General features: G+C 39.7%; 2 protein-coding genes and 1 long non-coding RNA gene across 5 annotated transcripts; 2 read left to right on the forward strand and 1 right to left on the reverse strand.

The window, feature by feature from the left end:
• Positions 1–553: 553 nt before the first annotated feature.
• emc1 (ER membrane protein complex subunit 1) lies at positions 554–11,063 on the forward strand. The gene is made up of 22 exons (XM_053317785.1): positions 554–674; positions 1,671–1,798; positions 1,907–1,972; positions 2,062–2,155; positions 2,262–2,390; positions 2,599–2,725; positions 2,846–2,995; positions 3,173–3,340; positions 3,889–3,960; positions 4,302–4,400; positions 4,609–4,705; positions 5,360–5,476; positions 6,153–6,352; positions 6,564–6,713; positions 7,003–7,164; positions 7,420–7,539; positions 7,715–7,852; positions 8,515–8,688; positions 8,896–9,106; positions 9,299–9,383; positions 9,475–9,604; positions 9,997–11,063. Exons 1-22 carry the CDS (start codon positions 583–585, stop codon positions 10,174–10,176), a joined length of 2,889 nt encoding a protein of 962 aa, XP_053173760.1. The 5' UTR covers positions 554–582; the 3' UTR covers positions 10,177–11,063.
• A 378-nt stretch (positions 11,064–11,441) lies between these two features.
• LOC128356956 (ERBB receptor feedback inhibitor 1) lies at positions 11,442–20,659 on the reverse strand. Of its 3 annotated transcripts, none has more exons than XM_053317157.1 (4): positions 20,188–20,659; positions 15,903–16,037; positions 15,449–15,598; positions 11,442–13,798 (listed from the first exon to the last, which is right to left on the reverse strand). In XM_053317157.1, the coding sequence occupies exons 2-4, from the start codon at positions 15,913–15,915 to the stop codon at positions 12,780–12,782; spliced, it is 1,182 nt and encodes a 393-aa protein (XP_053173132.1). In that variant the 5' UTR covers positions 15,916–16,037; positions 20,188–20,659; the 3' UTR covers positions 11,442–12,779. The 3 variants fall into 3 exon arrangements, with proteins under 3 accessions (XP_053173132.1, XP_053173133.1, XP_053173134.1); XM_053317158.1 differs by having other exon boundaries at positions 15,449–15,528; positions 20,188–20,655; XM_053317159.1 differs by lacking the exon at positions 20,188–20,659 and having other exon boundaries at positions 15,449–15,575; positions 15,903–16,035.
• Positions 20,660–21,720: 1,061 nt separating this feature from the next.
• LOC128357006 (uncharacterized) lies at positions 21,721–27,937 on the forward strand. Its single transcript, XR_008321211.1, has 3 exons — positions 21,721–22,538; positions 22,627–22,725; positions 27,486–27,937. It is a non-coding gene; the product is annotated as an uncharacterized LOC128357006 (long non-coding RNA).
• Positions 27,938–27,950: the final 13 nt, after the last annotated feature.

The following is a 27,950-nucleotide window of genomic DNA, read 5'->3' on the forward strand; positions in this document are numbered from 1 at the left end:
GATGGATAAGGTGCAGGATTGTTTAGGTCCATTCACAGATGTAAAGTCAGAGTTTATGATGCTGCACCTGATTTCCTGGAGTGCAAGAACTTGGCGTTACATATATGTTTAAATCTGAATTAAAACCCATTACATTCAGAAGCAGTTTTGATTGCACAGTTGTACTCTGTTTATTTGTTTTATTTTGTTTTTTTGTTTTTTAAAGAAATCTGAAACCTAACAAGCGGGATGAACTTCAAAAATGTAAAGGTTAAATGATAATAAAAGTCTTTATAACTTTTTTTGATGATATAAAAGATGGAGGGAACATGTAAGGGAGTGTTACTCTCAGGGTGAGATCACTTTTGAGGCGGGTATCAGTATCTGACATCTGATGGTCTAAAGTCATAGATGTACTATATATTATTATATTAAATTATTAGAAGTACTCTTCATGTTTCATCGCCATTACAGGACATTTATCACAGCGTGTGTCTTCCTCGCCTGTAGGCGGCGGCACTCATCTGTAACCACACAAAGAGGAAGCCTGACAACTTCCGACTTCCTCCTTCCCTTGGAGAGCAAGCCAAAGGTACTGCTGCAATGGCAAAGCTAATTTGGTTCTTCATGAAATGCATAGTTTTATGGAGTACTGTCGAGGCTGTGTTTGAGGATCAAGTCGGAAAATTTGACTGGTAAGAGGAAACTAGTGACCGATAAAACATGTATGCTAATCCGACCCATATTTTAATGTGGAGATGCTAAAGCTAACACCTGTCAAGCTCCTAGCTGCGAGTCCCGGTATGTTTGAGCTAACCTAGTCTTTATGTGAGAGGACAAGCTAAATAATTATATATATTTTTATTTAAAAATGCAAGAAACTACATCAGATAGTTTGGTTCAGGTGCTGAGTTTGCCAGCTATGAAGCAAGAGGTCTAGTAAACTCAATCAGCTTTAGTATTTCATTTAAAGATCCTTTCCAGATATTTTTTAAGATGTATGTAAAATACTCTACTGTGAATAATAATGAGTATCTGATGTAGTTTTTCCATCAAAAAAAAGTTTAATTATCTTGTTAAAATACTTAAGAATAGCTTTACTCTCTTCAAAAATTCTTTATCTATGAGTTTTAATTGTTGGACAAGATGGCCCCTTTACTGCAAAGTCCATTATCAGTTGAAGGTTGGCTTCCTATCTAGTTGAGATGTCACAAATCCTGCTTTCTTAAAATCACATTTTCAATGAGCACAAACTTTCCACTTTAAGCAGATGAATGTTGAATTATTGGAGAGTAGGTGCTATGCTTCTATAAAGGCACAGATTACCATTATGGGCCAGGACAGGAGTTATTTACCTTTAAATCCATATAAGCAGCGCTGCTCGCTTCTAGAGTCTCCATGTATCATATGATAAGTTAATATATAGACATGATGGTGTTGATAATTACGTTATTTTATGATAAGTTGATAACTTAATTATTGTGACAGGCCTACCTGAAGGAGCAAGAAGAAAAACATATTTTGGAGTAGATGGAGACTTTTAATACATTTCTAAGCATTTGGAAAGGATTGTTACCATCCTGTTACTACCCACTGTAACATCAACCAATATTTCCTTTGTTTAATTTGAGCTGTGTGTGTTACAACTATCTTACTAACTAACCTCACATCCTCTTCATTGTGATTTACAGGAGGCAACAATATGTAGGCAAGGTTCGCTTTGCCCACTTTGACACACATTTGCAATCATCCAAAAAGGTGATTGTGGCAACTGAGAACAATGTTTTTGCAGCAGTTAATACCAGGACTGGAGAACTTTGTAAGTATTGTGTTAGTCTGTCATAGTAGGCAGTCCTACTGGGCTAAGTATGCAATTGCCCCTTAAGTTGACGTAGCCTGTTCTTAAATGACATAATGTCTGTTACAGTGTGGCGACATGTGGATAAGACTGGACCAGAGGGAAACATTGACACTCTTCTGCATCATGGACAAGGTAATTTTTGTCATTACACTTGAGGTTACAGAGTTTTATAGTCTCTTAACTGAACACAGATCATTCATGAAACTGTTTTTGTGGCCTAGATGCGGTGCTGTCAGTTGGTAACGGCCGCCTTCTGCGCTCCTGGGATGTCAGTGTTGGTGGTTTGAACTGGGAGGTTGTGCTTGACTCTGGCAGGTGATTACCATCTTGACTGGCAGTGTTCACATTCTTAAGTATCCTTATTTTATTTTTATAAATGTTGATGAAACTGATTGAAAACTGCTTTTATTATACGTTTTAGTTTCCAGGCAGCATGTTTCGTTGGACAACAAGACACAGTGAAACACGTAGCTGTTTTGAAGAAAAGTGTCATTTCTCTCCATTATCTTTCCAATGGTCACCAAAAATGGATAGAGAATCTTCCAGAAAGGTAAGTGGTCATGTTATGTTACTGGATCAAGAGCTTTTATTGTCACATGCACAGCAGCATAGTGGATGGCAACACTCAAGGCAGTGAAATTTGGCTTTGTCGAACTCTAGTTGGAATTAGATTATGAAATACATATTTACAATTGTACAGTATACAGTTTATACAAATAAACATTTTGTGTCAATTGTGTGTCTTTTTGTCTTTACAGTGAAACTGTGGATTACCAGACTGTGTATTCTGATGGAAATGGTGAAGTTCATGTACTGGGAGTCGTTCCTCATTCCCACATTGCAGTTGTTGTTTACAGTGTGGATGATGGAGAGATAATTAAGCAGGTAATCCTGATGTATAGTAACAGTATCAAGAATCTAGGTGCCTTGTTACTTATACATTAAGTGAAGCAACACATTGGTTGGTCATATTTCTGACTTCTTCTCTTGTGTTGTTGTATTCAGGTGTCAGTTGAAGCTCCGTGGCTGTCCAACATACAGGCCAGCTGTGCAGTGGTTGGCCAGGGGATGTTGACATGTGTGGACTCTGCAACTGTATCCCTCTACATGCTTGACTTGCACGCACAGTCACAGATGACCCAAATCCCCCTGCAGGTATCTACCGAAATCAGAAAAAACAGATGTTTTCTGTTTCATAAAAAATCATCTGCTCCTGTCCATTTCTCTCTTTTCTCTTTCTACACAGTGGATTGTCTCTCTCTTAACACTGCTTATTTTCTGCATAAATCCTTTGCCATTTTTTACAGTGTTCTACCATTTTTCTTTTCCTAGTCACTGGGACTTGAAGTCATACCCGGCTTCCATCCTGTGCTGGTTGCCACCCAGCCCAACCCAGCCCGGCAGCCGCTGTCAGAGTTTGTTCTTCAGCTCGGGCCTGAAAACCACCTGCTGCTGCAGCTCAACAATGGTCAGATAGTCACACTGAGGGATTTCAAGCCTGTAAGTAACTGTTTCTCCACCTTTCATTTGTCTCATGCATGATTAAGATGATAAAAAAACAGACTTCTCGCTTCTTATGATTCCTTCTTAGGTTTACATAAGAGCTTCTTATAAGGACGGCCCAACCGATACTGGATATTTGATGCCAATACTGATATTAGGGAGTAAAAAAAGTTCTGATATTGATTTATCAGCCGATAATCTTACATTAGCTTATTCCAATATTGCAATTACTATACTTAAGTCTACTATAAGTCACCCTTGGATACCGGCTTCAGTTGTATGACTAAAATGTAAATATCACTAGGCTCTAATTCTCAAATGTTTGGGGAAAATTGTTTAGCCAACAGAAGGAATTTTACAGGCTATTTTTAAGAAAATATTTTTGCCTTATAAATAATGTCAATCTCACATTTTTTTCTAAAGTTATAATAGTTTAAACCCTGGATACCTTTTCCCAGAAATATTCTAGTTTTCATTCAAAACTTTGAATTGATTATTTAAGAAATTGTAGGATTTGTTAAAGGCACATTTTTCTTTATTCAAAGGCCATGCTGACTTCATTTGCAACCACTGGAGAGAAGACTGTTGTTGCTGTCATGTCACCCAAGAATAAAACGGTGAGTTAATGTGAAATTGCACTGATTGGACAGACTTGTTAAATATGTTCTGTATGTTTTACCGCTATTCTCTCTGTGTACTAGCTGGTTTAGTACAGTCTTGATTGTCTCTTTGTGTGCTTGATGTGTTGAACGTACTGAGTTTGATGGACAGATCAAATGTGTTACACTAATGCTGAGACACACTTCTTAATCAGGATTTATAGGTGCCTGTGCCCTTTGGAAATAATGCCATGGGGTATACTTTCACTATGGGGTGAATTGTATTTAATAAGTTTTTAAAAATCAAATGAAAGACACAAAGCTTTGTGAGAGATTTGATTATCTGTTTTCTTCTTCAGGCTTGCAGTCTTAACCTCTTCAGTGCAGAATCTGGGCGCAGACTTCTAGACACAACCCTGATTTTTAATATGGATCCAAATGGTGGGAAACCAGAGAAGGTAAGTGAAAACAGCTAATATTGTACTGGCTGGAAGGCTCAAATTACCAAGTTTCTTCCTAGTGATTCTACAGCATGTTGGCTCTGTGACTGGTCAAGTCACTGACTTCAAATTGTTAGCAGTAGGATGTTAAAAAGGCTTTTCACACATGCATTGTTGTCTTTTTGTTATATAATGCAATGCAAGTCAATTTTATTCTGTCTTTCAGCTGTATGTGCAATCATTCCTGAAGAAAGACGACTCTGTTGGCTACCGGGTCATTGTGCAGACAGAAGACCACACAATCACTTTCATACAACAGCCAGGTATGGACCGCAAAAACAGGAAGTTTTGGTTGTTAATGTTTGAAAGACTATGCCAGTCTGCACGAGCTAATGTCATCTGAAGTATTTGCATGCAGTGCTCTCTGCCACTGAGGGGCGCCAGAGTCCAAAGGTTTCAAAATCCTTCTCAGTAGTAGTAGTAGTAGTAAATAATAAAATAACAGACAAAATAAGCAGACGTTCTTTTTCAGGAATTAAATTTAACCAGATCCCACACCTACACTAATGTCTGGACCGTGATATTATTGTGCACGTAGTGGTTTGTAGGAAATCACAGGGAATTAATAGACAACCAATAGCCAGCAGGTTACTCATGTAAAGATTCTAACCCCTCATTGATTTTACTGTGGAAATCCAGCACTTCTATTCAAAATGCAAAGAGGCTATGCTTTGCCTCATGGTAACATTTGAGTATATCCCACCACTTTATCATCATAAACACCGGCAACATCTGACCACTGCTCTCACATAAGCTTGTCCTTTCCACAAACATTTTTTGAGGGTTGGTGGGGGGGGCGGGGGAGGGGTAATTTATTCATTCACCTCATGGCAAGCATCAACTCAAACTACATACTGTAACAGGGCGTGGAAAGTGGAATGAATGATTACAGAACAATAATGAGTCTTGTTTTCCAGGGCGTGTAATGTGGACAAGAGAGGAGGCCCTGTCAGATGTGGTGACAATGGAAATGGTGGATCTGCCCCTCACAGGAACGCAGGCAGAGCTGGAGGGAGAGTTTGGCAAAAAGGCCGGTAAATGTCAAACCAGAATCCCTCCTAGATTACCTGTCTCTAAAGTCTTGATTGTGTTGTTGTTTCCTGTGGATTATTATTCAGTCTGTGCTTCATGTCCTCAAAACCACTTTTTAATCTAAGGGTTATTTTGTCAAGCTTAATCTTTTTTTTCTATTCTTTTTTTTTTTATTTTTGAGGTTGCAATAGTTAAAAATATGTACTTTCTTTTGTTCTGTCCTGCTTTTATTGCTGCGCTTGGATTCAGCCATTCAAGGTAACACACTTCTCTGCTCTTCTTCAATAAAGCCTGATCGCTTGAGTCTTATGGTTACGGTCTCCTGTCGTCTGGAAAATCCTGCGAAACATTTACCGAACCCGCCGTCTTTACATCAACCCCTCTCAGCTCTAGATTTCACTTTTAGTTTCATACATGTAATATTTCTACAAAGACTAATTTACTCCTGTCTTCTTGCTTTTCGCACAGTTTTATTCATTATGTGAAAAATATGCTGCTAAATGAGTATTGTAGGTTATTTTTTAGACATTAAGTCATCTACAGAGTCTGTTACACATGCGCATAGCCTAGATACATTCTGAGAAAGGTCTGATAAGTTGTGATTCTTAAATGTAATCCTCAGACATTAATTATAAGGCATTAAATACCATCTGTGTTCTCGCTGTCGTATATGTCCAGACGGCCTGATGTCCATGGTGTTGAAGAGGCTCTCCTCTCAGCTCATCTTGCTGCAGGCATGGATCTCCCACCTCTGGAAGCTGTTCTACGATGCACGGAAACCTCGCAGCCAAGTTAAAAACGACGTGACCATTGAGAACCTGTCCAGAGACGAGTTCAATCTGCAGAAGATGATGGTTATGGTTACTGCGTCTGGCAAGGTACGAAACTAAAGCTTACCCTTTCACGCAGTTACTGTTTGATAGCTGTTCAGGAGAGGCCAGCTGTGCCACACACTTGTGGTCAAGTTAGATTCTGTTTATTTTATCTAAGACAAGGCAGGCCTGAAGTAAAATTAAACATTAATAAATAGACTCCATTAGGCCTCTCTGAAACCTGCACTCAGCCTTTTCTATTTTTTTCCCTGTTAAGCTCTTTGGGATTGACAGCAAGACCGGCAGTATTTTATGGAGGCACTACCTGGACAACATCCCATCTAATGCAGCATTCAAACTAATGGTGCAACGGACGACTGCACACTTCCCTCATCCCCCACAGTGCACACTGCTCATCAAAGACAAGGTATCCAGTAACAAGGGCTCTGAGCTTTTTATACCTCTAAAAAGCAAAAGTAAATTGTGAATGTATAAATGCCATATTACACAATACCAGAGTCATAGAGCTTTATGTAGTTCAATTTCATTATCTTCTGGGTTGGGCTGTAAATGTTAATACAGCAGTTGTGAAAATTACTGTCGTGTGATATCAACAGACTAATTGCTGATGGCCTATAAATAGAGGTCACCACAAGGTTTGACTGAAAGTGTTTTCTCACTGTGGTGATGGCTGAATATTTCTTTTTTTCCATCAGGAAACAGGGCTCGCCATGCTTCATGTGTTTAACCCCATCTTTGGAAAGAAAAGTCACGTCACCCCACCCGCTCTGCCTCAGCCAATACTGCAGTCACTCATGCTACCGCTCATGGACCAGGATTACGCTAAAGTCTTACTTCTCATTGATGACCAATACAAGGTCAGTGGCAAACTGTAAACCAAATTAATTATTACACATTTTGTACATTGTGTCCTTTTCTCTTGAAATTAACACACATCTGACTAACAGTCGACTCCTCTTTGAGTCAGACTGTCTCTCCACATATTATACACAGTACAAAGCATTTTATAAATACAAAATGTAACATAAGTGTAATTCTTATTATTGAGCGAGAAATATTGGCTACCTTCAAATGCTTTGTTAAAATTGTATCTAACTGTTATTTTTCTGCAGGTGTCTGCCTTCCCTTCTACAAAGAATGTATTACAGCAGCTCCAGGAGATGGCTTCATCCATATTCTTTTACCTTGTTGACTCCAGTCAGGGAAGACTGTCTGGCTACAGGCTACGAACGGCAAGTGAAGCTTCTTTTGCTGCATTATTTCATGGTCCTTTGCACATCAGGGCCCTGCAGACTTTTTTGTTTTGTTTTTAAGTTTGTCAAGCTGGCAGCCTTTCAGGTTTGATACTTAATGATTATGCTTAAATCTCACATGACTGAATAAATCTGGATGTTTATGTTTTCTCAGGACTTGTCGACCGAGCTGATCTGGGAGGTAGTCATCCCAACGGAGGTCCAGAAGATTGTCTCGGTCAAAGGGAAAAGGCCCAACGAACATGTGCACTCTCAGGGCAGAGTAATGGGAGACCGTAGTGTCCTTTATAAGGTATAGTAACTTACCTTAAAGCTTACTAAAGCTGTGAGAAATGGGTTGAGAACGCTTTTGAGAAAGTTTAAATACTATGTCATTGTTCTTATTTGTGCTGGATTTGGTAGGCTTTCGGCTTGGCTTGCCTATTCTCTCTCCTTCTGTCTTTCCTTCTTCCATCAGAAAGAGAGAGTTGCTCCTCATTTTCTGGCATGGACTGAAAACCCATCTTTGAAATAAATACCGTACCTTGTGTCACTGTTTCCCCAGTGAATCATAAAGTGTCTCCACCATTCACTCTGAATGAGAATAAACACTGGTTCTTTCTACTAGGACTCTCACACTCCTTACTGTAGTCTTTGGTTATAGTTCTAAAACATTTTTGCCTTATTTTAGGCTCTGCTGCTACTTCTAAGATTTTTTTTCATCATAATTTTAAGCAAGAAAATGTCCAGCCACACTTAATGTAATTAATTGTCTTGTTAATACAGCAACTACTGTGTCATAGGATTCATTACATTGGCCATGAGCGTTCAACTAAAATTAAATGGTGTATATCTGTTGGACGAGCGATATATAGTACTTAACCATACAGACTACAATGTCTGTCCATTAACAAAATCTATATTTTTCAACTTTAATTGAGATACCAAATTGTGTTTTAATCTCATTTCTTATAGTACTTGAACCCCAATCTTCTGGCAGTGGTGACTGAGAGCACAGACTTGCATCAGGAGCGCAGCTTTGTCGGGATCCTGCTGATTGATGGTGTGACTGGTCGCATTATCCACGAGGCTGTTCAGAGAAAGACCAAAGGACCGGTGCATGTTGTGCACTCTGAAAACTGGGTGGTGGTGAGCATTATTGACACCTACATATCATCACTCTTGGACCCTCAGTTGTTTTGAGGCTTTTTGCTTGGTTACTGTAAGAGATCGGTGACTTAGCTTCCACACTGTAAAAGAAAATTTAACATATTAATACTCAGACTTCAAACGAGAACTCAGGTGGTCTTGAGGGTCATGTGATCATGCTATCGAATGTGTGTTTTGACTCTGCAGTACGAATACTGGAGCACCAAGTCTCGCAGGAACGAGTTCTCTGTGATTGAACTGTATGAAGGGATGGAGCTCTACAACAGCACTGTGTTCAGCTCGCTAGATCGGCCACATGTTCCCCAGGTGTTGCAGCAGTCTTACATTTTCCCCTCCGCCATTTCTACCATGGAGGCCACCCTGACTGAGAAGGGCATCACCAGCCGCCATCTGCTCAGTAAGTTTCACAGAGGTCTATTCTTTTGTGTGAAGTGACCTGTGTTAGTGCCCGCCACAGTGTCTTCAATTGTTTACCTTCAGACATTTTAGAATAACCACCTTTTTCCTCACAAACAAAAAGGTCTTTTCAACCTTGTTTGGCAGCACTTGGCTTTTTCTAACATGTTTCTTTGGGTTTTCTTTGTCACAGTTGGCTTGCCATCAGGAGGAATTTTGTCATTGCCCAAAATGTTCCTTGATCCTCGGAGGCCTGAAATAGTATCTGAGCAAAGCCGGTACGTCCTTGAGTCAGACTTGTTTTAAAACTATTTAATGTATGGTTTATTTCCTGATCTTTTCTATGTAACCTGTTAACTTGATCTCCAGGGAGGAGAACCTGATACCATACGCACCGGAGTTGCTGATCCGAACAGAGTGGTTCATCAACTACAATCAAACTGTATCAAGAGTGCGAGGAATTTACACTGCCCCCTCTGGCCTGGAGTCAACCTGCCTGGTGAGTGTGCCTTCACAGTATTGACAAACTATTCCATAATACAGCGTGCCAGTGTTCTGGATTCAGAGGCGTGACAAGTAACATAACAATAGTGTCAGCTCTGTGTCCCACTGTGCCGACTGTCCCTTTTACACAGACTTCAATCCAACTCTGTGATTACCTTCGTAACCGGCTTATTGGTAGAGCAGCTCTGCCCAGCCACTTTATGTCCATACCTTTTTACAGACCAGCAAGGCAGAATAAAGGCGCAATATTACCAAAGACGATATTTTATTTTAATTTGTTTTGCCATTTAAAACAGTTCCAAAACAGTTCTTAAATAATGTTTCATCAACACATTGTTTTCTCCCCTTCAATGTAAACTTAAAGTTCCTTTTTTTTTGTCCTTGTAGGTGGTGGCATATGGTCTTGACATCTACCAGACGCGTGTCTATCCCTCGAAGCAGTTTGACGTTCTGAAAGATGATTACGACTACATGCTGATCAGCAGCGTCCTCTTCGCTCTGTTCTTCGCCACCATGATCAGCAAACGCCTGGCAGAAGTCAAACTGCTCAACCGGGCCTGGCGGTAAAGTGATCGTCAAAATCCCATCTCTGACAGCCCTGAGGCTGCACAAAGGACCTCAGCCCGAGGAGATGAGAACGCTGAGGTCGTACCTGTAGAAGAACACAGGTCAAAAGTTCAATAAGGCCCATAAGGAACTGCAGGGGTGCGGGGACGGCGGGGTGGGGGTGAAAGGAGGGATTAGAAAAGGTTTTATGTGTTTATTTTATAACTTATTTTGCAAGCACAAGAAATAATTTCATAGTAGAATAATTGTTTTTTGTGCCATGTCATTTTGATTAATGTTCAATACATAACTAATAAATCACTGAAACGACTTGAATTAAATGGAGGAGTTTGGAAATTAGTTTTAACCAAGATTACTTTTGTGACATTTCTGCGTCATTAGACTGTTCTGATGGAGAATGATAATAAATGTAGAGGTCAGAGAAACAAGGGACAGAAGACATGCAACACATGTGAGCATGATTTGATACAAAACCACAGTGGTTGGTACTTTTAGCCTGCTGAATCACCATGATACCCAAATGCCATTCAGTTTGATGGCAAATGAACTGTGAATATGAAGCGTGAGGAGATAATGTAGCATGGAGAAGAAATGGTTATTTGAACTTTCCTGAAGCACCGTCATGATGTCGTCACCATCACGTTTTATCAAGGAAAATGACCAACAGTAGCCTTTCTCTTTGTACATCAGTCATCCTGCAGCTCAAATGTTTGTGAGCAGCTTTGATCCATCATCGGCTACCGTTAATGCTCCATTAAAATTGTCTCAGAACTCCAGTTAAAGTGTTTTGTTTCTGTTTTCCAAAACTTTCAGTGAGATCACAAAAACCAAAAACTAACCCATTCTACACTTCAATATGCACATATATCTTCACAAATCAATATAAAACAGCAAAATCAGCTCAACGCCTGACCTTTATCCTTTTATTTATGTCCTTATCCATATTAAAAGTTAATAATGATAATAGAAGTAAATGCTGCTTGGTACGCACGTAATACACATTTAGTTAACCAGTTAATCAGTAAATTAAACTATTGAAAAATGTCAACATCAACAGACCTTGCTGCTTCTTAATTATATTTTTTCTAAATAGATTTATAACACAGTAATAATGGCAACATTTAGGTTATAATTTTACTGAAGATCCATCTTGACACGATTATAATAGACTCAAGTGTCCCAGTGTGAATGCTGACAAAACAGAAAAGAGCAACCAAAAAACACCTCCCATAGGTATGCATAGTGTGAAAAAGGACACTAACCCATTTATAGAATGAATAAGTTATTTTATTTCTATAAATACATTAAAAACACAATTTTACAATGATTTACTTTTGACACAAACATGATGAACTTACAAATAGCCTTTGCTTGGGCTGAATCTGACACAGAACCTTCATGAGAACTTCCAACCCGTCGATGTAACAAACATTGTAAACGCGGGTCCTCACCTCAGTGTAAACGTAACACGGTTTCCATGCCCACAAATAAGAAAGGCCCAATCTGTATTTTTCTTTTGACCATGTACAGTATTTGAGCTAAATTCACGCAGAGAATTATAAGTATTTGCTTAATTATTAAAATGTTTGTCAAAGGATCATTAATGAATATAGATGCTTTTTTTACTCCTGTGTAGAGAAACACAAGAATGAAGAACATCAGACAGAGTTAATGATTTAGATGTTAACTAGTTTTCTTGCTTTATTTATTAAGAGACCTGTCAATCAGTTCAATGATGACAGCAGGCTTCAGTCATGTGTTGTGATTTTCAGATCACAGAAAATACCTTTAAATAAATTAAACTTTGTAGAACCAAAGGCATGAATCAATGTTTGTGCAGGAAGGATGTAGGGTGGTGTAACTTTAAAGATCAGCTTTTTCATAATCAGAGGTGCTTTTAAGAAAAATTAAGCACTTGTGCACAAAATCCTACAAAAGGCATGTGATTTGAAATACAAACAGAGCTTAAATTGATGTAGTTCAAAAAGTATTTTCTAATATCAACCACATTGATCATTGTTAAATTTACCATTAATTATCCTAATCTGAGAATGATTTTACAAAATATTAAATCTGTGAATACATTATAATCAGGATTTCAAGCAGCATTGTCTTAAAAAAATAACACACAGGGAATGAACAGTTTTATACAAGCCCAGCTTGTATGTACAGTAATGATTCCCCCCCTCTGTAAGGAATATAGAGTCCGTTGGTTTAATGATGTCCCTGTATGGCTGTCAGACTTAAAATATAATCCCCATAAGAAACTGCAGAAAATTCAAAATGTAAATGGTTATGGGAGGTAAATATTTCTCCTACATTAAGGAAAATACTGGAATATCATGATGTTTTCCAGGAGACGTCTTTAAAATACTCGCCGGTAAAATGTTAAAAACAGACAAAAACCTCACAGTGGTGTGTGACATAAATAATCTTAAAATACATCAGCCATTGAAGGTAAAACCAATGTCATTAGACATGTGAATGTAGCATGGAGATGTTGTTACACACTCGGTACACTAGTGTATCACATGTTTATTAATGATGTCAGTCAAAGTTTTCTCCTCAGTAAGTGTCAGATACAGTGACATAAGCAAGAACTTTTATCTGTTCTGCCAGACACTGGAGTTTCCCGTCCTGGCGGGTTCACTCAGGAGTCTTTCTCGTCTGTCCGTGTATGCCTGGCGGCCTGGCGGTAGGAGGATGTAGTGAGTGGCGCTGGCCTGTCTCCCATCCTTCAAAATGGGAACAATGCAAGGAGAAAACTGAGCTGCAGGTGGCGCCCTTTCACTCTGCTGTCTCTGTAATGCCTTACTCACATATTCTGGGTTAGCAGCAAAACTCTGTGTGGCAGGCATCACACCGTTGATATAAATTGGAAGGCTTTTTGGGCTTGGGCTACGTGGTGGGCACGGTGGAACTAAAGGGACCCTTGGAGGGATTTTGGGAGGCTTGTCGTCTTTGTTGGCGCTCACACTCTTTGAGAGAGCCAGAGGTTTTGGAGGGATGGGGATACGAGGAGGGATTTGTGGCTTGTCAGTGGGGACTGTTGTGCTGCTGTGGAACAGCTGGGAAGCAGGACCTGAGCAGGAAAACCGGAATCTGGATGACTGGTGTTGGTCTGGCCGTTTTCTACATAAGTTATCTCCGACTGCTGACACCACATGCTGGTGGTCTTCTCTCTGGGGAGCTAGTGTCCAGTTGTTGGCTCCAAACCCACCCACTGTACCTGTTGGTCTGTCCTCTCTGCCTGGCCAGGAGAAAGCAATGGAGCCAATTCCAGCAGCCCCAGCCTGTAATGAGCTCTCCTGATAGGCATTATTTACCTGGCCGAAGCCTCTGTTCCTGCCCCTGCACACAGCCTTGGGACAGCTTTTGGGCAAAAGGCGCCGTCGGTCACTGGTAAAGAACTCCACCTCACTATCTGCTGCCTCGTCTGACATGAGCTCCTCAGGGTCAGGAAGAGGAGGCAGGGGTTTGGCTTCTTTATGATGGCCCCCAAACACTGTCCGTCTCTGGGATGAAGGGACCACCTGGTCCCCCTCATGGGGCTGGAGAACGTTTTCAGGCGTCAGGCGGTAAGTATCAGAGTAGAAAGAAGACTGAGAGAGGGGGATGTTGGCTGGGAGAGGGAAAAACAATCATGTATTAAACACCTGCCTTCATGAAATCCTAAATTGCACCAAAGACCAAGAAGCTGCTGTTTGTTATTCAAGGTTTTGCTATCACTGTTGTTTCCTTCAGAGCGGAAACAACTCTCAGAGGAAGAAACGTGGAAAACAACTTGCAATGAGAAAAAAAAAATCTTAACTAGACTGTAGTGACGGTGTAGGAGGGAAAAATAACAGGGTGAGTGGGCTGCCCACTCTGCAGTTTTGCTGAAGGTATCTTACAGGAAACGGGAGTAAAAACAACCGCTTAACCTATCACCCTGTTCGTCAAACATCAGCCACAACACCCTGATTAACACAGGAATCATCATTATCTGTGAGGCAGGCCATAATCTTAACAGAGCTTCCCATAACCTTCTCAGTGGAAACATCCGACGTGCCCCAGACTGCAGGAACAGCTGGTGTGACCAGGGAGCGATAGCCTCCCCTCCTCCTACCCCCCCCCACTATCTCCTCTGATGACAAACTCACCTAAACCCTTTCTGCACATCCCTCTCTTTAGTCAGTCTAATGGGTTTTATACGTTAGTTTGTCAATCCAAGACAAAACTAAGAATATTTTTATTTAATTTAAAAATTTGGATAGGATGTCTTTTTATAGGACTTGTCAGAACAGGATTTGACAATAAGAATGAGGTGAAAATTAAACTGGTTATGAAACAGTCTCAGTTTAATACTGAGGCCTCTAACCTACATAAGAAAATGAGACCAAAAGCGAGAACAGTGGCTATTTTTATATAACTATTCCAAATCCTTGTCCCCAGGTCAGATCCCCCGTGAAATCAGACGATATGATTTGTGGCCCGCAGACTAGACTATGTTTACATATTCCCAAGCAAGTTTCACAATGATATGTACGTTAGCCAGTTAAAGAAGCAGGAGAAGGTTTTTCTTTAAAGAATTACATTTTTGACATTATATTATGTGGTTAAGGCTGATACTTATCGAGTCACGGACCAAAACTTTTGGTAAGTTTGGTGAAAATTAGATAAGTTATGTGCCTACATAAGCAAAAAAATATGCTTGCCAAAAAATCCAAAATGGCAGAAAATGTTTCCAGGTGAAAATGGGTGTGGCCTATATCAGTAGAATCGACACACCCTGTCCAAATATTGCTTTTTCAAGCAAGTATTCCCACATGAGGCACCTGTACATGTAGTACAAAGACTTTCAGTTTTTTGAGATATAAACTTTCAAATATTCATCCTGTAGACTTTCCATAATGAATTTTAATATTAAAAAAATAAAAATAAAATCCCTGTAATATGCTACGAGGATGGAAATTCATAGCATAAATAAAGAGATAAAGAGATGACCTTTTTGTTATTTGAATGGTTTCTGTAGCTGAAGATATGCAGTGAGGGATTAAAAAAACATACAGAAGAAAAATAAATAAAGATTTGCAAAAGTTGCTCATATATGCTTTAATATGGCCTGTTTGTAGTACAGATCATTGTTGCAATATGTTTTCAAAAACTAATTCTGTAATGATCAATACATACATAGTCTATTGATATAAATATTAATAATGTATCAATATTCATAATTCAAAAATAATAATTCAAATGACAGACATGCACAAATGATGTCCAGAAGACTCACAGTTAAACTCTTTGGCTACTTGCTGTGGTTGAAGCTCCGTCAGGTTGTGATCCATGTCAGTACTCAGGCCGAAGCACATTCTGCAATGCAGTCGTAACGCAGGAGAGGTTGAGAAATCTGCACAGAGCTGCGCATGTGTGTAAATCATTTCTGCACATAACTTGTCATGAGTAAGTGATTATATGTGAAATAACAAGCATGACATGCCTTAACAGAGTAAATGTTCTGTTGTATGTTTTTTTTATCAGTGTTACCAATGAAAATAATGGATTCTGATCACAGATGCCTTCTTTTTTTAATAATAGTAATTTTTCTGTCCTTTTATACAACAAATGTGGCAAGATCATGTGAAAATGACACTCCTGATACTATGATAGTACAGTTGTACTACCATATTATATAACAATGGATGCATGTTCAGTTTTTGCTAGTGTCAGGATGGTGTTTAACGTACCTGCTGAGGTCATGCTGTCCCCAGTAGTTATTCTGACTCGTGGTCATGTTGTAGTTCTGTTTGGCATTGGTCTAAAGCTCCAACACAAGTGAGCTCCATCAAAACCATCCTGGCTTCATCCTAGCCCACGGTGAGCTGTAAGACAAACAGAAAACTCAGTGATGGCGGGGACCCACACGGCTGCTTATCTTCAACACATTGTTAGAATTAAGCTTTTAAAACATTTTACAAACATCATACACAATTGGCTTTTGCAATGCAACAAATACTCTACCTACAAACAGGGCATATAAACAGCACACATCTGGAACACAACCACATCCAGCACACCCAGCTGCACACACTCATGCTACCAGACAAGTCAAATGCCAGCAAACACTCTGGAGTAAATACTTAACGAGTTGGAATCACAACAACATATATATATAGATATATATTACACATGGAGCAATAAAGCAAAACTGTGCAGATGTAGAAAAACAAAAACAACTGTAGCACTGCATAGTTGTACCGATTTTGTGTACCAGAGTGAAAGCCTTATAATGAAAGGTAAATAGCATATTAAACATCATTACATTATGTACTTTGTCCTGTTTAGGGACATTTCTTTCTCTGAAAAAGTTCGGCCTACAGCAAAACTGAAGAGATGTAAAGTGCTTTATGAGAGTAGTGTGCAGGGGATTTTCTCATCCTGAAATTGTCTTAATATTTACCAAGTACAGTAAATATCAAAACACAGTGTCATTACTGATTGTATGCATTGTTATTGAAAGTACAGGCATAAAGGTGAAATTATAGTCACAACAAAACCCAGCAAATGACTTCAGTCTGCTCTGGCAGCTGTGCATGTGTACCTCTTTGTGGTGCCAGCTTCAAGCCATTTGTCTGATGAGAGGGCCATTGCACAACCTCTGGGTCAGATGTGGGAGGGCGGCCGCACTCCTCGCCCTCCTTCTTCTCTGTGACCATGAAACCCTGCAGTATCTGTCCTTACAACAGGGGCTAATTGTGCGGCATTCCTGTGATGCTGGATGACAAACTCCAACACAGAGATGTCACACCAAAGCACCGCATATTACACTGACACTTAAAGGACAAGCCGGCTTGATCCAGATTCAGCCAAGGACTAATCTCAGTTCAGATAAAAAAGTACATTCAAAGACACTGCAACTGATAAAGAAATATTATGAAAATGTTATCAGGTCTTTTTTTAAGGAGATAAATTATAGTAGTCAGAGTAATGAATGATAAAAAAGTAACTACAGTGTTTTACAGACTTGCAGCTCAAGAACAAAGAAGAAAGGAAATCTGTGTGAATATTTGCATATACAGTATATGCAGAGTATCAAAATAATAGTCGAGCACACAGAGAAAGTTGTGTATTTAGTTTTAGCCCCTTTCAGCTTGAGGGATGCAGCTTACAGACACAAATCAATTAATATCCTAATTTATTGTAATGATCAGAAAGTACCAGTCCACTTATTCTGGTAAATTGTTTTCACTTTAAGGAAAATATTAATGTAAAATCAAGTGAGTAAACCATGTTATTGTTCAGACTTGAAAATGTGCCTCATTCAGCTTTTTTTGACATTGCATATCCAACATGGAAAACAACTGTAATTAAGTCAAACAAACTACTTTACTTTTTGAAGCATTGAAAAATACACGATACATTTAACTTTCTGTCTCTAAAATTAAATGGTGCACCCAAATTATCTTCAAACCAATATTTACAGAAGCCTGCTCCTCCTACCCGCCTGCATGAGGACAAAAAGTCTCAATTTTACAGTCACAGTGCAATCATTTTCTTCAAAGTCCTGCTTTGTTTCATGTCAGGTCAACAACTGATGTGGGATGCAAACAATGCAGCGCATGCATAATGCAACAACAAAACCCACTACAAACAAAACAGTGACCCATGCATCTATTTGAATATTTATGTCATCCTTAAAACAACCGACTGTGGCGTTATTTCCGCCAGTGAGCCTCGGAGATGGAAGACGCTGAACAATTATGAATTCTACCGGCAATTACTCAGTGTCCATGAATGGAGCCACTCTCAGGCATGAATGGGCCTTTGTGTCACTTTGGTGCGCAGTGAAGCAAGCCTGAAAATCCAAGTGAACTCTCCCATGAGGTTAGGACTGAAGATACGCCATGGAGACAAGAAGACATGGCCAAGGTATGAGCCTGTGCCCCAAACCCCATGCAGGAGGATTGCGTGCGCTGGCACTGTTAGAAGGACAAGCCAGAAGAGGGAAAAAACTGTTTGTTTATCTCATGCAGGTGCCTTGATGACTTGTCCTTGGCAACTCCTCATGTCACCTTTTTTCAGGCAATAACCTATTCACTGACTGGGCCTTAACAGATGACTTAATTAAAGCCTTGGCGTAAAATATGTGTTTTAAATTGACGGTAAAGTAACATTCACATCTTAGTAGGGTATATGGAAATCTTATTAAAATGTCTTTAATGTAAATACTTCAACCACAGCCTCACTAGGCCACAATACTTTGTTTTTAAAACTGCTCCCAGGAACAATATTAGCAACTTCACCTTATAAAAACCATTCACTGCATGAAAGCATGCTGAAAATATAAGTGGAATAAGCCAACCTTGAGGTATGTGGAACATCTGACTAAGAGGATAAAATTAGTTCCCCTTATCATTTGCAAAATCTATTCCAATCTAAGCCAATCTTTTGGCAGATTTACTGTGTGGGACCAATAGTGGTGACTCATTCATCTGTGGGATTGGCCCAATTCATTTACGATCTGTATCAGAGTTTACACATGAGTAATTTGTAATTACCATTATTGCAATAACGGTTACACATTCCTTCACACACTGTTCAGGTTACATATTGAGACCCATATTTGATTTGTTAATTTAGTAGAAAGAGAAAAAGGATTACAGCTCAGATGCTTCTTGATCACTCACAGACTGCAGGTGTGGAAGTGGCTGTATTAAATTTCTCCCTACGTGAATTAGAGAGTCACGGCTGTAGACTTCTATTTTTATTTTTCATCATTTTTATGCTTTAAAGTAACTCACTCACTTCAGTTATTCACAGATTCATGCATTCATAATTTGTTAATATTGGAGTGCCTGTGGTCCCACATAAAAGGTAGAACTGAGGGCCAAAATAAGAACAACTGAGGAAAAGATGCTTAATAGGCTGCACAGCTATTCACATTTGTATTTATTCTAACAAATTCACATCCAGGTGTGATCACCTGTCAAAAATGTAAGACTTAATTTCCTGTAGTGTCCTTATAAGCGTATCTAAGCTAAATGTAGGTATCTAAGAAAAGCGGTTTTCCCTGTCATAGTTTTCTTTGCAGTTTTCCCACAAATCTACTGTATAAGACAACATAACAAGCAAAATTAAATATATATATACAAATGTAATCAATCATTCATGTAGCAGTCTAATAAAGTCTACAATATTTTCATTCAACCATAAACAGAATAGGAGACTGGTTATTGAGTGTGGACAACCCATAAATTACATTTTATGAGACAAAGCACAGCTCAATAACTCACATACACATTTCTGTACAGTTATTTTTTGCCAAATGAGTTTAACATAAGCTGCTGTAACTCTGTCATCACTCACTTACTTCTCCCAGATATAACTTTGAAAAAACATTTTATAAATCTCTTTAATTCTTAAAATAGGCTACATGAAATACTCCAAACTAAAATAGTCTGAGCAAAAAACACTGACAACATACAGGGCTGCCTGTAAAACTGTGCTGGCACCCCAATGAACTATCTATGATAGATAGATAGATAGATAGATAGATAGATAGATAGATAGATAGATAGATAGATAGATAGATAGATAGATAGATAGATAGATTCTCCAGCGCCCCCCAGCGGCTGACGGGGGAGGTGCGGAGCAGGACCCATCCCGCCCGCCTCGACGGGACTTCACTTAGCGGACATCAGGGCGTCCTGTAGCGGATCAGGGGAGCAGATCCTCCCGCTGCTCACAGACAGTGAGCCCAACTAGACCAGTAGACCAGCTGAATCAGTCCACTCACTATTCAATTAAAGGAAAGTCATTTCAGACTTATAACCGGCTCTTTTTACAAGACGTTTGACGTTTTCTCACTCTAGCTCCGATTAGGTAGTTAAATCTTGACTGAGCAGGTTTCTCTGTTCATATCACATATAGGCCTAAAACTGTCCCTGATCATTTATTTCAATAAACCTATTTAAAGCCCAGTTCACATTTAATAACGAAATGTTTTCATAGCTAAATACAAAGAAATCTTACCATGAATGTGCAGTTTAGGTTAATCCTTCATCCCGGACAGCCGGGTCGGTCGATCGGTTGTGTCCAATGAGAAAAAGTCTGTCTGTACAGTAAAAGTCAGTCTCCCAGTCCAGCCTGAACCATGTGCAGCATCCCTCCTGTCAACAATACTGGGAGGTGAAACTCATTTTTGTCAGAGTGACGCGCGTTTCCTCATCTCCTTATAAATACACCCAGCACCCTGAACACGATAACTCCACCCAAAGGCCGTCTTAAAGGGAAAAATCCCCCAAAACACAAAAAGCATTAGGAAAAACTTAAGAGGGAGGGGGGGTAGGTAATTATTTATAAATCAGTGGTGGTGGAAAATACATTTGGGGAATGAAGGCTGGGGACTACTTTTAAATGTATTTACTTGAATATTGTCACTTTATGATTCTTTAGGCTAGTGGATCTCAAACCTTTTCATGTCTAGTACCCCTAAACTGACACAAATTAGACCCTGGACCCCCATCTGATGAGATTTTGTCCCCACTTGTTGCAACACTAAATTGCTGCTTGTCCATGAAAACGTCAGAATTAATAATCCAATAACACTCTGTAACTCTGTATTAGTATTAGTATTTTTCATTTTTATATTGTTAAGTATATTTGGCTGATGATACTTCTGTACTTTTAAATTCAGTATTGTTTAGGCTCTAGTCAGAGAAAATGTTGTCAGCTTGGTGGATTTTCTGTGTAAAATAGATTAGAATCAAATCTGCCAATCATTGCACAGAAATCACTCCAGGTGCAGCTGTCATCATCCACAAAATGTGTGTCCTCACTACCAATGGAAGAGAAAATGTGTGAAAATCAATGAGGTAGACACGTGACTGTACCTCGAGGCGGGGACTGTCAAAAACTAGTGCTTCACTGTTTCCATGGAGATTTATATGTTTCTGTTTATAAATCAAAAAGCCTTATTTCCAGTTGTTGTGAACAATGTTTCCCCCTGCACAAAATAACTCGGCCAAAAATGACCAGTGGCCTCCAGAAGCAGAATAATTGTATCTGTCTTGTGTAATGAATGTAAACTATGGGAAATTGCCCCTCATAAGGCAGTAAACAATTTTGGTCTGACCTGTGTGGGAGTCAGCGTGTGTGTGGGTGGCTTTTGGCCTGAGTACAATCTACGACTGATAGAGAAGAACAAGTACAAGATTGGCAGCCCGGTCATGGTGGATGATGACTTGTTTTGAAGCCTTCCTGTCACATAGGAGTTCACTGTCTGTGTTTGTCTTCACCCACGCTGAGAGGCAGGAGGACAATACAGGACGCCATTTACCAGAAAATAATGGGGAAGTGGGTGCAGGCCAAACAGAGTCCAGACCACACTGAGCCTACATTATCCCCCTAGATTGCCAATAATCTTTCATCTGTGGTAACTGTCTAAATAAATCCTCTCAGGCAAATAGATGCATTAAATATTGTTAAGTGCTATAATAACCACCTCATAAAACACCAAATGTCCCCTTCCTTCTGTCCTATCGTTACACTGTTGTAATGCTCCAATAAATTCCATATAGGGCCATATATGGATTAAGGAGTGCCTTATACCCATATGCCTATAAAACACCAACCCACAAAATAAATATACCACATGTCATGTGCTTCTATTGCTGCAATCACTGACTGTCTCTCGCCCACCGCCATAGTTTGTTTGCTTAAATGAATACTCATACTTTTTAGCAAATAAGCTGTTTGTTCAACTTCCTGTTGTGCAATAAAATGAGTTACACCATTGATCCCAGTGGGATGTGGAACTGCTGTCAGTTGTCACATTGCACTAAACAAAAGAGTGAAGGGTGACGGAGCAGCTCTCATCTTGATATTTAAACTCTTTGCACTCAGGACATTCAATTTAAGGTCTTAGTTAAGCCATTTGTTCTGTTTTGTTGTGTAGAAGTGACACAGCGCCATCCAATTTTAAAATTTTTGCCACCTGGACCAGAAGATTTTCTCTGCTGTTGCTCTGTGGCCCTCTGTGGGCGCTTGTGGCGTCCCAGGACACTCAGAGCTGTGGGGGTTGTTGTCGGGGTGGGCCAGTCTCCCACAGGGAAGGTCAAGTCATTTCCTGCTCTGAGAGACCTCTGTCCCTCACAGCTGTCAGTGTAGTCAGAAACCCAACTCCCACATCTGTAACCCTCTTTTCTTATGCTTTTTCAAAGATGTGATGGATTGCTCTGAAGGAAGAACTCCCTCACGCTGCTGCAAAATTAAAGATAGACCATCAAAGTTCAACCACAATCAAGGACATCTGTTCATCACTTTTCTTATGAGCCCTACTCAATTAAAGCAGAGAAACATGAAGGTTAAAGCAGGAATTAACAGTGAGTATAAGCTGATATTAAACAGTAGTACTAAGTCCTGAAATATCAAGCTGGGGTGGTAGACCAGATCTGTTTCACATCTCTCCAGAAAATGCTTTGACCAAATCCTGAAATAAGAAATATCTCAGAAGATGAATGTCTGCCCACCAATCATTTAACAGTGTCTCAAGCTGGAAAGGGAAATAAAGTAAGTAGGTGTTAACATACGTGTTCTATGGTAAATACATTTGTGTAGGTTGATGTGCTGACATGGTGAGACAGGGAATTCTCTTATAGAGGAACCAGCTGTGTACAAACATGTAATAGTAATTAGAGCGCTGTTACAAACTACAGACACACAAGCCTGCTGCTGTTTTCAAAGTCACGGTCGACCTGTTTTATGTTTGACTTTCACATTCCTCTTAATGCTGTTGTTTCTGTTACAGGCTGTAGCAAATAAAAAGGCCACCACAGTTACATTTATGAGATATACACATTAACACTAGTTGATAAAATGTTTTAAGAACTCCGTTACAGTTGCTACATGTGTAAGAAATTAAAATACCTACTCATTTTCAGAGTGAGTGATTAAACGGACTTATTGCTGCCCCACTCATAAAATCAATAGGAATTTTCTTACTAAGTGAGGCAGCAGTGGTAAAACAAGCAGCATCATCATCCAAATCCAGACTGATAATGGAGCAATCATGAAAAAAACAGAGTGAAATTATTACAATATGTCTAGCTTTTTGCACTTCTTTGCTACCACCCACCACTTCCTTCAGCCTGTCATGGAACAGCCATGTTTGACGTTTTTATTTCAAAGTAGACTGCCAAAAGAAGGATGTGGTACATATGTATGTATATGTATATACCATGACCCGACTATATACAGTTGGGTCTGACGAGTTGGCGGCATCAGGAAGGAATCAGGCTACTCAAATGTCTGAGTGGGCTTTACACCATGGCCTTTGACCTCATCCCGAGAGGAGAAAGCTCAGTTATCAAAGAATCAAGAGCCACAGGGAAGAGGAATAGCTGAAAAATGATGTGTTTGCTGCCTGTGATTACTGGATAGTTTAGAAAAAGCCAAAAGAAAAATGATTTCTGGGAAATGATCTTTAACGCAAAATTGATGGGCAATTTTTTTTAAATCACACAAATTGAATTAGGGGTAGCTCATGTGTCATGTAAATATTATGTCTTGTTGCTACAAACAAACACATTGACTGGAATTGGAAAGCCACACATATACAAGCACATACACATGTGCATCCCTACAAAACACAGGAAAGAAAAACTTTTTTCTATTCACAGGGTACCAACACAGACAAACAAAAGAGTCAGTGGGTAAAGGCGCGATTGAGGAAGTGATGAGGATTAGAGTGATTTAAACCCTATGACATCTGATTTCATGGTGACAACTTCAATGAATGTCTGAGACCCAAGCCTGAAAAGAGTAATTCTTTGCCCAGGATGTAGCACTGGAGGCCTGGGCGCTCCCATACCAGGCCTCAATGTGGGCAGAGGGTCTGCAGGCCCAGTGGGAGTCCTTCCGCAGCCCTGTGAAGTTTATCTCCAGTTCATTAAGAGTTTCAGTTCAAATGAGCTACAATAAAAGTGGGAAATAGGCCTTGCACAATCCAGAGATGCTATATATGAGCAATAGGTTCAACCTTTATATTATTTAGCTCTTCAGTAGCAACTCTCTGCATGAATCCCCATATCATCAGAGTAAAAACTATTATTTGTTTGCATTAACACAAGTTTACTTATCAGGTTCATGGACTTTTCTTTTCATTTGCAGAGAGGACAGGAGGACACTGTCAATATTTGTTTTTGCTGTTTTCACAACTTGTTCTGGGGTCAAAGTCTTTTGGGATCACCACGTAACATGCAGCAATGGACAGTCATGGAAAGTTTGTAACTCTGGTAATATTGTTGCTCAGCAGGCTGATTATTTAACATGTGTGTGTGCACGTCATGCCTCTATTGTGCAGAGTAGTGGGGGGGTTGAGGGGATGACGAGCCCATCTGTGTTTTCATGGCCTACAGACTTCCTGAGAAAAACCATGGTATGATCTCTCTCTGTCTGTCTCTCCCCACAGCATAGCTCAGAGTCCACAGGCATGACAAAGTTGATCTTCCCTTTTTTTCCCTCTTTCTATCTCTCCTCTCACTCCCACCCTTCTCCCTTTCTTTCTCTCACCTTACTAACTCCTGCTCCGTCATTTCCTGTTGAGTCATCGACAAAACCAGACTGCACAATGCCATGTTTTACAGTTTACTGCTCCCCTCCTTGCTTTCCTCCTCCACTTCCTCGTTCACTGATGCCTGTCTTGTAAGGGAGAAAAATGCAACGTGACATTATAGCAGCCCTCCAGCAGATATTACAACATTAAAGCAGGTAGTGTCCAAGAAAAGTCAAAGCAGACGTAGGAGTCTTTTCCTGGCAACATTTGTGATTCATGCAGTTAATGACTCGCAGGATCATAGGATTATTAGCTCTACAGAAAATTCACCACATCACTCACCACAGTGTGTCGTCACTGTATATCATGACTGAAAAAAGTAGAGTCTCAAGCACATTAAGACAGGGGGAAAAACCACAGAGTCAACAGATAAAATGAAATCTTCACATAAGATTTCCCACGAGAATGACCACTGAGTTGTACTATTTCTGCTGATGTTTACCACACCAATTAAAAACGTCACCAGCACTGATTTTCTCATGAATTATTGCTACAATACTATGTAGTCTACTACACTACATTGCTATGAGCTATTTGAAGATGAAACCTCTCTAATTTAAGTAGGAGGAAGTGATGCTGTGGTGAGGTAAGGCCAGGAATAAAACGTAGGCAGTGCGTGCTTGTGTGTGAGGGAGGGATGAGGGCAGGGCTCCGATAAACGAAAGGGTTCTGTGGTGGACTGGTTGAGTCATTCAGAAATACGGCTGCTGACTCAGTTTGCAAACTTGTCTCCTAGAGCAAGCTGCCAGTCTATCTGGCATTGTGTGTGTGTGTGTGTGTGTGTGTGTGTGTGTGTGTGTGTGTGTGTGTGTGTGTGTGTGTGTGTGTGTGTGTGTGTGCGTGTGTGCCTGACCTGTTCTTGTGAGGATTAAATGTCTTCATGTAGACAGAGGAAAAGGGAAGTCCTCTAGTTTGATCTACATTCATCAGAAAAAGAGAAAAGTTAGTTTTAACATTATTGACATAGGTGTCTTTCTATTAGAAAATACATTTTTGTGATTTGTTCAGAGACCTCTGAAACAATTACCCCGAGGGTGACATCAAACGGAAAATCAAGTTTTGCCCAAAGGAGTGTCTATTCACACTGCTGCTGTAATCCCATCCTGGCACCAGGTCAAAGATCCTACCATTTCGTCATTTATTCAGTTTGCTCTACACACCCTTCTTTCCACAGTAGTATAACTGTGTTAGTCCAATTATCAACACGACATGATCCATCTGAAGTATGGACTCTGGGACACAATCCAGTATTACTCATCCTGGATGAGAACCAGGAATGGAGCGTGTTGTTGACATTATTATGATCATAGGGTAATTAAGCTGGACACCTCCCTCCATGATGGAATGTGATTTCCTCATAAAACTGGAGAGCCATTAGTGTGATGCCATGTGAGTCAGACTGTCTTTAGTGCAATGCAAGCGTATGTAATTATATGTTTAGCTGTACTTATATAGATTTTAATACAGTATTAGTGATGGTTGTATTTTAAGCCTAAACCAAAAAAAACATGATGATGGGAAAACAATGAGCAGCAGCTTCTTCTGGAAAGATACCTGCTGGCATGATTTCCCTCAGCAAGTTTAAACCTGCAGTCAAGTGCCATTATTTAGGGTGCCAGCAGCTGAATCACATAGATGATAATCCCTCCAATATTCCAGCTGACAGCTGGAATATTGAAAAAAAAAAACCCTAAGGCCTCCTCTAAGTAAAAGGCTTCTGTTATTTGCCAATACTTAAAAAATCCCATAGATATTTAACAGTGACACAAAGAACCCATGCTCAATACCTTAAATATGAAATAATATAAATCTATAAACATTAAGGTCTCCATAAACATGTGACAATACATGTCACTGTATTTTTGAATTTTTGTATCATTGGACTGCAGCCATTTTTGCATAAAACTAGTAATAATACTAGAGAATGAGAGTAGAGATTAGATTAGATCAAAGGGGAGGTCATACAGTTTCTGGGTCAAATGGAAGCTCAAAACGGAAGTATCCTTCTATCAAACTACACCACTTCAAGATACCACATAGATCTTAACTAGTAAGAGAAAAGGGTCAAAACAACATTTATTAAAACTGATGAGACTGCTGGTGCTTTTTAAAGGCATCTGTTCTGTGAACAAGTGGAAAAAATCCAAGGCACTCTGAGTCTTGAGGAGAGATAAAATGCCTTTTATGTTACATAGCTGACTCCAACACAGTGGATTTTTTCCTCTTGTTTGCACCCTTGATTCCAAAGACACCTTCCACAGAGTGTGATAACACTTAAATAACACATTTACTTATTGTTCACTAAGCAAAGACACATTTCAGTGTTTTCTTTTCTGCGTTGTCATATTTGGCTGAAGGCTAATTTGTTACATCTCTTGCAAGATTCACCTGTTTTATCCAAATGGTTTGTGTATGTATTTGTTAGTGTCTCTGTGTTGCTGGTAGACAAGAGATCCAGAGGCCCCAGGATGAACGGGAAGAGCTTTATTCAGTCTCAGAGACTCCCAGAGTAGTTTTAACTGTCAAAATCATGCTGTGGGTCAAGATCTTACTGCCATGTTGGCCTGTGAAGAAAGAATAGATGAAGAGCTGGAAGAAAAATGCAAAGATCAGGTGAAGTCTGTTTTCCTGTATAGACCACTGACAGCGTGCTGCACAGTGATTCCCTCCTGATTGACTAACCACAGTTGACCTGACTTTTTGGCTTTATTTTCAGATTTTGGAATGGGAGAGGAAGTTGGCAGGACAGAGTGCACACCGCAGTTATAAATCTGATAACAGCTGTTTACTAAAAACCACCTGCTCAATGGAAAACAAACTGGACAGGTTTAGTGTCACCCAGAGAATACACTTTACCATAAATTCACATTAGATTTTCATATTTCTCAAACTGACTTGCACATTCATAGTTTCTGTTTTTTTTGTGTATCTTTGTGTTACACCTGTTGCTAATAAAAAAATAACATATGTTTCTCTTCTAAGGTCACAAATGCTTCAATCAGCTGATGACCAGGAATGGACAGGGAGGATCTGAAGATATTTCAGGAGGGGAGCAAACACTTCTTACATGTTAAATCTCAGCTGGATAATGTAGTTTGAGTTGATAACAGCAGCTTCCTAAATTTGCATTTCATTGCTGTCTCATTTGACCATTTTGGAGTAAACCATTCTGCAGTAATAT

Source organism: Scomber japonicus, chromosome 4 (genome assembly GCF_027409825.1).
Source record: "Scomber japonicus isolate fScoJap1 chromosome 4, fScoJap1.pri, whole genome shotgun sequence".
NCBI classification, from domain to species: domain Eukaryota; kingdom Metazoa; phylum Chordata; class Actinopteri; order Scombriformes; family Scombridae; genus Scomber; species Scomber japonicus.